Source organism: Crocodylus siamensis, chromosome 15, assembly GCF_052110815.1.
Source record: "Crocodylus siamensis isolate JL-2025a chromosome 15, ASM5211081v1, whole genome shotgun sequence".
NCBI lineage: Eukaryota > Metazoa > Chordata > Crocodylia > Crocodylidae > Crocodylus > Crocodylus siamensis.
In genome coordinates, this window is record NC_143409.1 from 31,592,323 (window position 1) to 31,604,414 (window position 12,092).

Below are 12,092 nucleotides of genomic sequence, written 5' to 3' on the forward strand. Positions count from 1 at the left end.
AATCCTGGTTTATATTAATCTTGACGCGTTAACATCTAAATCTCTGAAAGGTAATAAGCAGGCATCTCTAAATGAAAGAAACTTTCTGAAAATTTCTAATAAATTGAAATCCTAATATTTAATTCTGAAAACATTTATTCCAGAAAGAGTAAAATTAAAGCGTATTTATTTTGTGCTGCTGTATTGCAGAATAGTACATCTCATTACAATGCTGGAACATGGGGAATAGTCCAAGGGCAGCTAAGACCATTATTAGCACCACGTGTCTACACGCTTCCCATGGTACGCTCCATAGGAAAAACCATGGTTCAGGGAAAAAACTATGGGCCTCAAATTACTGTAAAAAGAATATCAACCAGGTCAGTATTATTTTCAGAAGTACCCTTGAGACATTCAGAACATATTGGCATATGAGCATTTTCAAATGCAGTTTGAGTATTGCTGTCTAAATATATAACTATGATTTGTTGTGGCTTAGAGTGTACAAGAGTTACATACCTGTGAATTACATTGTTAGCAATTTCTTTTTCTTCAAAGAGGTCGGAAATGTAAGCCTATTTTTGTACAAATAGCAAGACAAGTGGTAAAGTTGAATGCTTCAGATCTTCGCCTCCCTTCCCGTGCCTGGAAAGTGAAACTGGTTGGAGAAGGGGCTGATGATGCAGGGGGGGTGTTTGATGACACTATTACAGAAATGTGCCAGGTATGTGAAGTATATTAAATCCCTTAGGTATTTGTTTAAAGCACTGAAGTTTTTCTTTTGTGGGGTTTCATTTTCCCCTTCCATGATCTCATTCTGCTTTTACCATGCATTTTGTCATATCTTCCCATTCAGTGGCCAGCCTGAATGCTAAACTGTTCTCGTAAGAGAAGGCAAATCCTCGTTCTCAGGGCATACCGTGGACTGTCTGAGAAGCTGTGTTGTAACTACTGCTGCAACAGTTCAAAGACTGCAACAGGCCTCATTAAGGCTGATATGCCCCTTCTGCAACATGAGAGAACAGCTGTGTGGGATCTGCAAGCTCCCATCCTGGTCAACCAGTATTTTTAGTAGAATAATTCTCTTGGAGTCCATGAATCCCTCCCTGCAGCCTCTGACAGTTGCATCTTGATTATGATCCCATTAAGTGTAATCACTGTACGGGCCACATTTAACATAGCTAAAAATAATACAGCAGTCTGAGCTATGCCAGCTATGCCCTTATGGTAGCAGTGCCACTCTGTTTTTCCTAGGAATGATGGCAAAAATAAATTGAACTTGGGTTCATTGGGTATGTATTTCTGGTTTCTAGATTATTATATGTTTTATCCTGACAGAACTGGAAGACAATATTATATTTAGTACATGTTGATTTTCTAAATAAAGCTTGAAATGCTTCCTCTGGCAAGTTGATTTTCAGTATAACATAATGTTCTAAGCCTTAATGCTCAAGAAGCACTTTCCTTTTTATCTTTAAGGAACTTGAAACTGGAGTAGTAGACCTGCTTATTCCTTCCCCAAATGCTTCAGCTGAAGTAGGCTATAATAGGGATAGGTAAGTTGGACTAGGTTTCATTTTATTACAGAATGTAGGCCAACAAAATTTAAAGGAAAAGCTTTTTGTATTGATTCTTTGATAACTTTTGAGGCTTCCTAACTGCTCCTGGAGAATATGGCCTCCCCTTCTATATTCACAGCTACTGATGAAATTATGAGGGTGTGGGATGGCATAATATCAAGGTATGCATATGCAAATAATGGCTCCAAAGAAGTAGCCTCCAGAAGGATGCTGGTGCCATAAATTAAAGCAATACTGAGGGTGCTGTAGCTTGTGGCCAATTTTGGGATGTGGCAGCCTTTGGTATTTGGAGGGTGAGAGGACACTAAAGCTACCCTCTCATACCAAATGCTGCTGTGGTGCTCTTGAACCTGAATATTTTTTGTCTTCTAGCCAACACAAGAGTGAAATGAGTAAGAGAAACTGATTCTAATAAAGTGTTTACACTGTTTCTGTGCTCTTTTTAGGTTTCTTTTTAACCCTTCAGCATGCTTAGATGAACATCTGATGCAGTTTAAGTTCTTAGGCATTTTGATGGGCGTGGCTATTCGTACCAAGAAGCCTTTAGATCTTCATTTGGCCCCAATGGTCTGGAAGCAGCTTTGTTGTATCCCACTCATTTTGGAGGACTTGGAAGAGGTAGATCTGCTCTATGTGCAGACCCTCAACAGCATTCTTCACATTGAAGATAGTGGGATTACTGAAGAAAACTTCCATGAGGTAAACTACAGGGGCAGTATACCCCCAAAATAATCTGAAACCAGTTGTTGTCTGTAAACTAACCTTAATTCCATTACAGATTTATTAGGAAAATGAAGTGGTCTTTATAAATCAGGGTAATGGACACTTTATAACTACCTTAGATTGGCATTTCCTTCAGATATCCAGTGGACATGTCTACAAGTGTGCATTTACTGCACAATCATCCAAATTACTGCTCAGTATGGGCCCAAACTGCGCAGTAGATATGGCGACTTATACCGACTTGAGTGTAAATTTGATACTGGCATCATGCAGTATCAAATTTACACTCAATTAGTTACTGCTCAGTAATTCACGTATAGATGCCTTGCTGCACAGTAACACTGTATGTGGACTGACTTGGGACTTTAATCCCAAGTGAGTCCATACATGGCGTTAATGCGCTTTAATGCCTAAACGCATAGATGCAGTAATTTAGTGCACAGTAAATTTAAGCCAGGGTAAATGCATGTGTAGACATGCCCAGTGATTGATAAGTTTTAATTCCATTTTACTTGAGTGACTTTATCCTGAATATATTTTTTCTTTTCTGTTAATAGATGATTCCTCTTGATTCTTTTGTTGGCCAAAGTGCTGATGGTAAAATGGTTCCCATAATTCCTGGTGGGAACAGTATCCCACTTACCTTTTCAAACAGAAAAGAATATGTGGAAAGGGCAATTGAGTACAGACTTCATGAAATGGACCGGCAGGTAGGAATCTCGCTGTATTCTACCAGTTTTCTTAAAATAAACACTATCAGAGTATGCCAAGAAATAACAGAACTATGTTTGCACATTGCTTAGATTTTCAGTTTGTTTTTTGCAAGTACTCCATATCTTTTAAAAATGTACTACATCTCGCATTTCACCCAAACATCCAGAACACCAAGGAAAGGCACAAAACTACTGAGCAGCAGACCTTGTTTTATTTTCATTAGACTTGCCCCATTCAAAACATTAAATCGACTACCCAGTATTATGCTTTTACAGCACCACATGTTCTGGCCTGAGCCATCCCTAGCAGGGGGCCAAATCAGGGAGACTGCCCCGGGCTCTGCAGAGCTGGGCAGAGTGGCCATAGGTACTCTGTGCTGCTGCTGCTAGCTTTGTGTTGAGCCACTCACTACTCCCTCCCCTGCTGCCGCTGCTGCTGATGGCGCTGGCAGCTTCTTCGGGTCCAGGGAGCATGGAATTGGAGCGGGGTGGGGGAGGAGGCAGTGAGTGGCTCGACGCAGAGTGGCTTGATTTGCCCCAGGCCCTGCACCCTGCTCAAGTCGGCTCTGATTCTGGCAAAGTCATTTGAGTACACTGACATTTGTTTAACTTATTAAATATCTTCTGTGGATATATTTTTACATAATATTTGCCTGATCTGCTTTAAAATAGGAACTGCAAACACTTGTACATGGATTGAAAAATTGTTCACTAATTTACCTAAATACCTTTGCCCTATGATTTGTACAGTAATACTGCGTTATCTGAGCCTTATGTCTTAGTATAACAACAATAAGATAGGGAAATGCTTTCCCTCTTTCTCTGTAGATTAAAGTGCACACAATGGAATAACTGTTCCATTTTAGTGCAATAGCTTCTAAACATGAAGTCCTCAAGTCTTGCAGTTCCAAGAGGGACCATTAGCATGACTTCATACCAGTCCTAGTAGTGTTGTATCAAAAGCTTTTGGTTTAGCAGCTCCTCATTAGTGCTGATCACTCTTTAGTTTTCTTCAGAAGATATTATCTGAGACTTCCCTAGTTTACAGGTATTATAAAAACATTTTTGCCAAAAAATGGTCTCTGCAGTGGTTCTCTGTTTTATGAAGGGGATTATTTTCCTCTGGATGTAGGTATGCATGAATATACAGTATTTGTTAATTTAAGATGCGACTTAAACCTGTACTCCTAGCTGCCTTGTCAGTGTGTGCATTCAGTCTCAAAATAATAGCTTTACATAAAGGGGTTATAGTAAGGAGCAACGATAAATGTAATGTCACTTAAAAAAAACCCAAACCTTATTTTTTCTGAGTTACAGGTGGCTGCTGTGAGAGAAGGAATGTCTTGGATTGTCCCAGTTCCATTGTTGTCTCTTCTGACTGCAAAGCAATTGGAACAGATGGTCTGTGGAATGCCAGAAATCTCAGTTGAAGTTCTGAAGAAAGTTGTGCGGTACAGAGAGGTTGATGAACAGCATCAATTAGTTCAGTGGTTCTGGCACACTCTTGAAGAGTTCTCAAATGAGGAGAGAGTTCTTTTCATGAGGTTTGTGTCAGGAAGATCTCGATTACCAGCCAACACTGCTGATATTTCCCAACGATTCCAAATAATGAAGGTTGATAGGGTAAGATACTGTTTTCTTAATCCATCGTTCATTTTTGACCAGTTCAAATCGCTCCCTTGGCAATAGGTGTCAGGTTTCCCCAACATTAAGCTCTCAGACAATACATTGAGATCAGCTCATGACTGATAGTCAGGAGATTTAATTATGTATCAAAGCATGTATTACTCAATGCTTAAAACATGTCAATTTAAGTACTTAATGGAATTCAGGATCATACTTGCACCACATGGTGTGAATCGCTGCACCATAATTTATCTAGCTATTTCCTACTGTAATACATTTTTCCTTTTAATATTTAAAAAAGGAAAAATCACAGCCCTAGGTTGTTGTTTCTAAAATAGTTCCCAAGCCATGTACTGTTGTTGAATAGTACACAAGGCATTTTGTAAGGGGCACACACCACAGCATTCCCCTTTATCCCTGTCCTTTTCATTTACACTTGATGATTAAGGTATATGGTGATCTGTGAGAAATATTAAGAGTGAAGTGATTCATTGGCCCGGACTTTTAGGAAAAACTGTTTAAAGGCTATTAAGTGACATGTCAGTTTAAATATCATGACCTTCTGCTGAGGTCTTTAAATCCTCATGAAGAATTGGCATTATTATATATTAAACACTGTTCAATCTAATTTAATCATTTTTTAGTTTGCTATTATGAAAAATACACTCAACATACTATGCGAGTGAGCGACTTCAGCAAAATGAAGACAAATAGTTCAGCTCTCACTGTTGGCCATCCAGTGCATCTCTAAATCAACTAAATCCCTAATCTTACCCATGTTGAAACCCATTAAATTCAAATACTACCCCAGGAAAAGATTTGCTTCTTGCTAATTCACAGATGCACTGTTTGAAAATTGATTTCAGCTTTTTCTTAATTTTAAGAACAAACTTTAAACAATTTTTGAACTAACTTATGAACATTTAGTCATGAAGATTTAAGGTTTCACATATCAACAGGAACAGAGAAAGTATTCCTAACTCAGGTATATTAAAAGTCCTTTTACAGGGACATGTCTGTGACACTTTGAGAGGTACATAGTGGAAGCAGTAGTGTTCTAATTACTTCCAAGATGAATTGGGCCATGCCAGCGTAAGAAATTTAGGAATTATTGCTTGGCAGAATTAATCGCATGACATTATGGGTGAGGGGTGCTTCTTTAAAAGGTTTTTTTGGTTTGAAAAAATTTGAATTTGTTGCACCTTAATTTCTTTTATAGTGTTAACCATGTCCTACCTTTTGTCCATTTTCTACAGCCTTACGACAGCTTGCCTACCTCACAGACTTGTTTCTTTCAACTGAGGCTCCCACCTTACTCCAGTCAACTAATCATGGCAGAGCGTTTGCGCTATGCAATCAATAACTGCAGGTCTATAGATATGGACAATTACATGCTCTCACGTAATGTGGACAATGCAGAGGGCTCGGACACAGATTACTAACTTTCTGTGAACAAAACCATCTTCCTTTTATTACAAATAGTGCCCTAAGTCCAATTTCAATGTTTATGCAATTTTATGGTAACCATAGATGTTTTAGGAGCATAAAAACAGACATTAATAAGCAGTGGCCACATTTTAGTTACTCTAAATGTAACAAAAAATTAGATGTTTTTATTTTTTTGTGATTGTAAAAAAACAAAACAAAAGGAAAAAACAAAATAGTGCGCTCAGTAAATTTTTTTTCATATTTTGGTCACTTTTGATAAGTTTGCATGGAGCCATTTTGGTGCATTTTTGTTGGGAATGGTACATTTGTAAGCCCTCCCAGTGAACATGAAGAGTTGTACATTGTGTATAATTGTTCATTAGCAAGGACAGTTTTACATGAATATTCATATATTTATTTTGTTTTAATTTGAATTGCCTGTGCAGGGTTCCTTATGCAGAGAAAATAAAGCAAATTCAAGAATCAGTTTTTCTTACGTGTTTGTCAGCTGTTTATTAGCCTGAATGTTTACAAATGTTGATAGTGAAATTGCTTAATTGGCCAATTTTAACTATACGGGGCTGTACAGAAAGGTTGTTCTAAACCACTTAAAATGTTTAAAAATAAGTCACGAAATATATAGTTATTGTGCCCTAAATGTTGAAAGTATGCCAGCATTTTAACACTATAGCACGGGCTTCTTGAGTTACGCTAGTGCTTGCCACTTGTACAACGGAAAACTATTTGATTTTGACAGCTTCACTTCCTTCTTGCCTCTCATTTCAGTAGCTCTGTTTTTCCTCCAAAATAGCTTATGTTGATAGTTCTAAGTCATTACCACTTTGAGACACTGAGAATATCTTTTAAAACTATTTGTCAGAAAAAATACAGAGGGATCACTTTGAATCGGAGCTGAGGGAGGTCGGTTTTGGACAGAGGACAAAGAAGAAGGAATCTACAAATATCTCTTTTAATTGGTGGAGGATGCAGTTTTATAAAGGGTATGCATTTTATTTTATTCTCTATTTCTAATTCCGCAAGTCACATAGCTGGTCATGTCTTGATACAACGAGAACACCGTCTTGATTATATTAGCAGTGTGCATAATTGATAGAATGGTAATATACTTTATGAAAGGTAAAATCTTTTGGAGTGTAGCTGAAGAAAGGCTCTAGAGTAGATGTTTCTCCCACTGTCTTAGCACTACAGCAGGATCATGCCAAATCAGTATCATAATTTCCCACTGTATTTCACTTAAGACACAGGAAATCAGAAAGTTGAACTATAGCAAAAATGATAATTCTGTATTGACAGCTTTCTGTTAGATTTAAGCTCAGTGTTGGTATTTGGAAAGAACTCAGAGGGCCTGTCGACACAAGTTGCATACTGCACAGTAGCTTAATAACACTGTGGAGCAGCATGCCAGTCAAAACCATGTTAATAAGCTACTGCGCAGTGTTACTAGGTTACCACACAATAACCGTCACAAAAAAATGTGCACTGGCACTATTTCGTGGCAAGTGTAGTTATGGTGCGTTCAGTTAGTACTTCATTAAGAAAGTACTAAACTAAATGCACAGAACTATGGATCGTTAATGAACATGTAGACATGCCCAGAAAGACCATGACAAGTCAGAATGCTTTTCACTGTGGATTCCTCTCTGAACTTTTTGGATTTATCTTGTGAATAGTGTGTAGGTGCTTGCACCCTGTGCCACACTTACAAGGATCTCATAACACCCAGGTTGAAAACTGTGGCCTTTAGGAAAAGAGAATGCTAATAAGCCTGGGGTATTTGTTGGTTTGCCATTTGTTATTCATCCCATATCTTTCTTGATGAAGAGAAATGAAATCAGATGCTCTTAAGTCTGACTGACTTTCATAGCTTAGTCATTTGGTGATACAGTGACTGAAAAAGTGCCAATATTTCCTTATGCTGCAGTTCTAAAACTAAGCAGTTTAGTTTTCCAGGGTATTCACCGAGTCTATATTTCAAAGTGTGCTTATTATTTCTGTCTGATTTATAATCTGAATATCTATGATTAAACCCTGTAATGTTCAAAGTTGTCTGGTAACTGCTTGTTAATATTTACCATGCTATCAGTGCAAAAGATAGAAAGTTATTTCCTCATTTTCTGCCTTTGGCAATGCAGTATCACTTAGCCTTTGAATTATTTCTTCCTTTGTATTGCTTAGGTAGTCCTTTAGATTGTCTTAAGAAAAATCTAAGTTTTTTTTTTTAAAATGAAGTGCATTCAGAAATTGCCTTTATTGTTTGATTGATACTAGATGGACTATGACATGTCAGTGAAAATCTGAAGACTCTTCTGGGAATTGGTTGCCACATTATGTAATGGAACTATAAGAAACTTTAAAACTACTACACTTTTTAAAAATAATTTCTAATACAGCTCTTATGTGGGCATGTTCGTTTGTGCTGCCATTCCATTTCTACTTCTTGTGAAATAGTACAGACGATATCCCTTGTTGTACGCACCTGGTAAGTTAGCACCCAAGCACTACTTTGTGAAGAGTAATAGTTTGCTTATTATGAACAGCATTTTGAAAGAATCCTGAAAGTTTTGTGCAATCCGAGAATTGTAATCTTCCATTCTGTTATGAAATACAACCACTGCGTTACTAATGGTACTAAAACTGCAGTATTTACTGAAATACAAGATGATCCTGAATATAAGACTACCCCCCAGTAATTAGATTATATGTATGAAAATGTAAAAATGTGTTTATAATCATATTGGAGGGTTATCTTGAACCCTGCCCTGCCCTGCCCCCTCCCCCAGCTGCATCAGGAAAAGTGTGTGTGTGGCGGGGGGTGTTGTTGTTAAGTGGCTCCCTTGCCATGTGCCCTACTCATTTCTTCCCCCTGCAGCTTTCTTGCCACTGGCATCCCCACCCCAACTCCCCACATGCTTCTCCCCCCTCTCTCTCTTTCTCCCCCTGCTCCTCCCACTCTCTCCATCTTCCCCCCACCAAACTCCTCAGTCTGCCTCCCTTCCCCCCCGACACACACCCCCGCCCCCACCCACCCACCCCCCTCTTGCGCTGCTCTGTCCTGGAGCACAGCTCATAGAAACTAGGCCCTTGCCTAGCCATGCAGTAGTGTCATTGCTGCTGATTGGCTAGGCAAGGTAAGGAGTTTCCATGTGCTCGGTGCCCTGGAGAGACCCCAGCCCAAGCAGGAGCCAAGCTGTGCCTGACAGTACAGGTGCAAGGGAGTGGGGCAGAAGCTGCAGAGGAGAACCGGAAGTGGTGGGCAGGAAGCTACTGTGGGTCTGACTCTGGCCTCACCCCAAGCTCAGGGCCAGAGTCAGAGCCACAGCAGCTGCCTGCTCCTCTCCCTCCACTTTGTGTGCAAATATAAGACAAGGGGCTTCTTCCCACATGCTGACTGGGGGGAACCTTGATTTATAGTTGAGTCAGTATGCTATTTAACATGTTATCTAGCACAGCTGTTGTGGTCAGATTGACTTTGCATTTACAAATTCTCCATGACAATTGAGGGAAATGATGATTATGGCTATCCACAAAAATAAGCAACCAGAACAGACTAGATTGTTGCAGGATTTCCTTTCTTTCTTTTTTTTTTAAACTGCTAGGGAATTAGGCATTTGTTCTGAAATGTTCTCAAATGTTTGGGCCAGATGAAAATGGACCACATAAACATAATTAGGGCCATGAGCAAATGTGTCTTGCATGTGTGACACGTAGGGGGTGCACATGGGGACATCCACCCCTTGCACTGCCAGCACAACCGGTGGCATCTGCGGGTGGTCCATGATTGCCCCTGGCCACCACTGATGCTGCCAGCAGTGCCTGCAGGTGGTTGCTGACCCATGGTCAGTGCTCACCAGCTCTGGCAGCATCTGCAGGAGCTCACCACCACCGGGCTCCCACCACCACCAGCACAGCCATGCCCCTCAGATGCCAGGGACACGTGCCGTTCATGGTGTCTTGTATCTGTAAGTTTTTAAATATGTACTAATACAAATGTCCAGTGTGTGTAGCTTTTTCATTTCTAGGGTCTCTGTAGATTTGATGTAGTAAACTAGGTTCTGGTTTATTAGGACAGCTGTAATCTATTTCTAATCAGGTGGCTTATAGCTAGATTTCAGGCTTGTTTCCATTTAGTCTGCGCAAGGTGAAAAATCTCTCGCCCTTACAGATTTCATATTATAACCATTTTGAGTAGCACAGCAATTTAATTTCTTAAGTGGCTGCTTAGGATAATTGTCCCTCTCCTTTCTGAAGTCCTTTAATTTTGTTGTTTAGCTTGTAGGACATGAGTGTTATTCAGATTCAGAGGGCTAGTGCAGTTGGTGATTATTGAAGTGTCGTGCTATTGGAGTGGCTCTGTGGGTGGAAACAGATGCTGTCCTTGCACTGCCATAATTTTTTATGGCAGCACAGAACTGAAGACAACAGACATCTGTGCCCTTTGTTGTACTCCAATTGGTCAAAAGAGGTGGTGCAACAAGAGGTGATCATTTTTTTTTAGCCTTATGTCTGAGAATATCTGTTGCCTTGTGGCATAATAACTCACTGGGCTGACAGCCCAGTTCATCCTCCAAGTATCCCAGTTTGCACTGCTTTGACCACACTCTGACTTTGTCTTGTCATGTGACCTCTGACCACCAAGATCTATTGCCCAGGTCCCAAATGTGCCCTGCCACCTACAGATTGTCCTGCACGGAAAATCAGTTAACCATTTTGCTTGTTTGCCTGGGTCCCTTCCCAGCACCCTGTGTTCTTTGTGCTGGGTACTTGGCATGGCCAAGCACAGATTGAAGGAGTTGCAGCACACAGCTATGTGATTTTTCTTTACTGCACAGTAATGTGCTGGACCCAGCACAGCCTTGCTGCAGGAGGTTGAGCTGAGCCTCCAAGTGACCTCCCTTCTCCCACCCACTGCAGCCCCAGAGCAATGCTGGGCACTTAGCTGAGGATTCCCTTCCACCAACACAAGTTCTCATCTACTCCCCCTTCCCCTCCCACCATAACATGCCCCTCCTGTATGCTGCCACCACTGCCTCCTGCCTGCCCACACTGGAGAAGAGCATGCCACAGCATAGCTTCAGCCATTTCATTTGACACATAGCATTATTCTACAGTTCTCCACTCTCAGCCTGCAAAAGTGGTCTGCTGGTATGCCTTGAATGCCAGCTACCATGTGATCAGCTGCTGTTTGTGAATTTGTGGGCATGGCACTTGTTGGGGTCTGAGGTTGCTTCAGGGGCTTGAGCAGAGGCAAGGGCTTGAACAGAGGCTCTCTTGGCTTTGCAGATGCGCTGCACACATGCAGGTTATGTAGCTATGGCTGGCATCCAGACATGTCCTGAAACACTTCCAGGAGGCAAGCAAGGGGTTTGTTTTACACCCAGCTGTGCCCTGCCCCAAGGGTGTGGGCTCATCTAGGAGACCACAGAGGGTCCAGGCACCTGGGCTCCTGCAGATGCTCAGTTAGCATCTAACAAGGCAGTGGGCACCTGCCAGCTGGCTCTCATGTCTGGGGCAGGATGGGGCTGTTGTATGCTCTGCAGGGTCAGGACTTGAGGCACACTAAAGGGTGGTTCGTTTTGCCTTTAAGGGAGGGAGAGGGTTTTCTCTGTTTACGGATCACAGAGCCTCCTGATCACAGAACAGGGCACGAGTTTTGTAACTTGTAATCAAGACACTTTTATTTGTTTACTTACACGCCGATGAACGAGGTGTGTAGGTGCAGCAGCTTGATTAAACGCATTTTGTTTACAAACAAATTAACGCCTCTTTCTCTCTACTTGCGGTTCGGTTCGCAAATCGGGTTGGTGCACAGGGAAGGGGTACGCCAGGACAGTCGGTGGTGGAGAAGCGCTGACGTGGTTGGCCAAACCGCGGCAGAAGGGACTGATCTGTACGGGTCCCAAAATGGCTTCTGCCGTGGTGTGGACTTGGCACGGCTTTTAAAGACTTCCTCCTTCTCCTTCCCCCGCTCCCCCTGACGTCAGAAGGGTGAGCTGTTTTTGCGCCTTCTCTAAGCTTGTGGGAG

At 41.2% G+C, this 12,092-nt stretch overlaps 1 protein-coding gene across 7 annotated transcripts in view; it reads left to right on the forward strand.

Annotated features, from left to right (window-relative positions):
* Window positions 1-12,092, forward strand: part of HERC1 (HECT and RLD domain containing E3 ubiquitin protein ligase family member 1) — a 185,013-nt gene that overhangs the window by 158,180 nt on the left and 14,741 nt on the right. For 5 of the 7 annotated variants that reach the window (XM_090028113.1, XM_090028114.1, XM_090028115.1 and 2 more), the window contains exons 72-78: window positions 190-359; window positions 538-703; window positions 1,459-1,535; window positions 2,006-2,258; window positions 2,840-2,992; window positions 4,313-4,618; window positions 5,878-6,535. In XM_090028113.1, coding sequence (XP_089884239.1) covers window positions 190-359; window positions 538-703; window positions 1,459-1,535; window positions 2,006-2,258; window positions 2,840-2,992; window positions 4,313-4,618; window positions 5,878-6,063 — 1,311 coding nt within the window. In that variant the 3' untranslated portion in view covers window positions 6,064-6,535. Of the gene's footprint in view, window positions 1-189; window positions 360-537; window positions 704-1,458; window positions 1,536-2,005; window positions 2,259-2,839; window positions 2,993-4,312; window positions 4,619-5,877; window positions 7,051-12,092 lie in introns of those variants that run through there. The other 2 variants (XR_016439229.1, XR_016439230.1) reach the window with 1 other exon arrangement.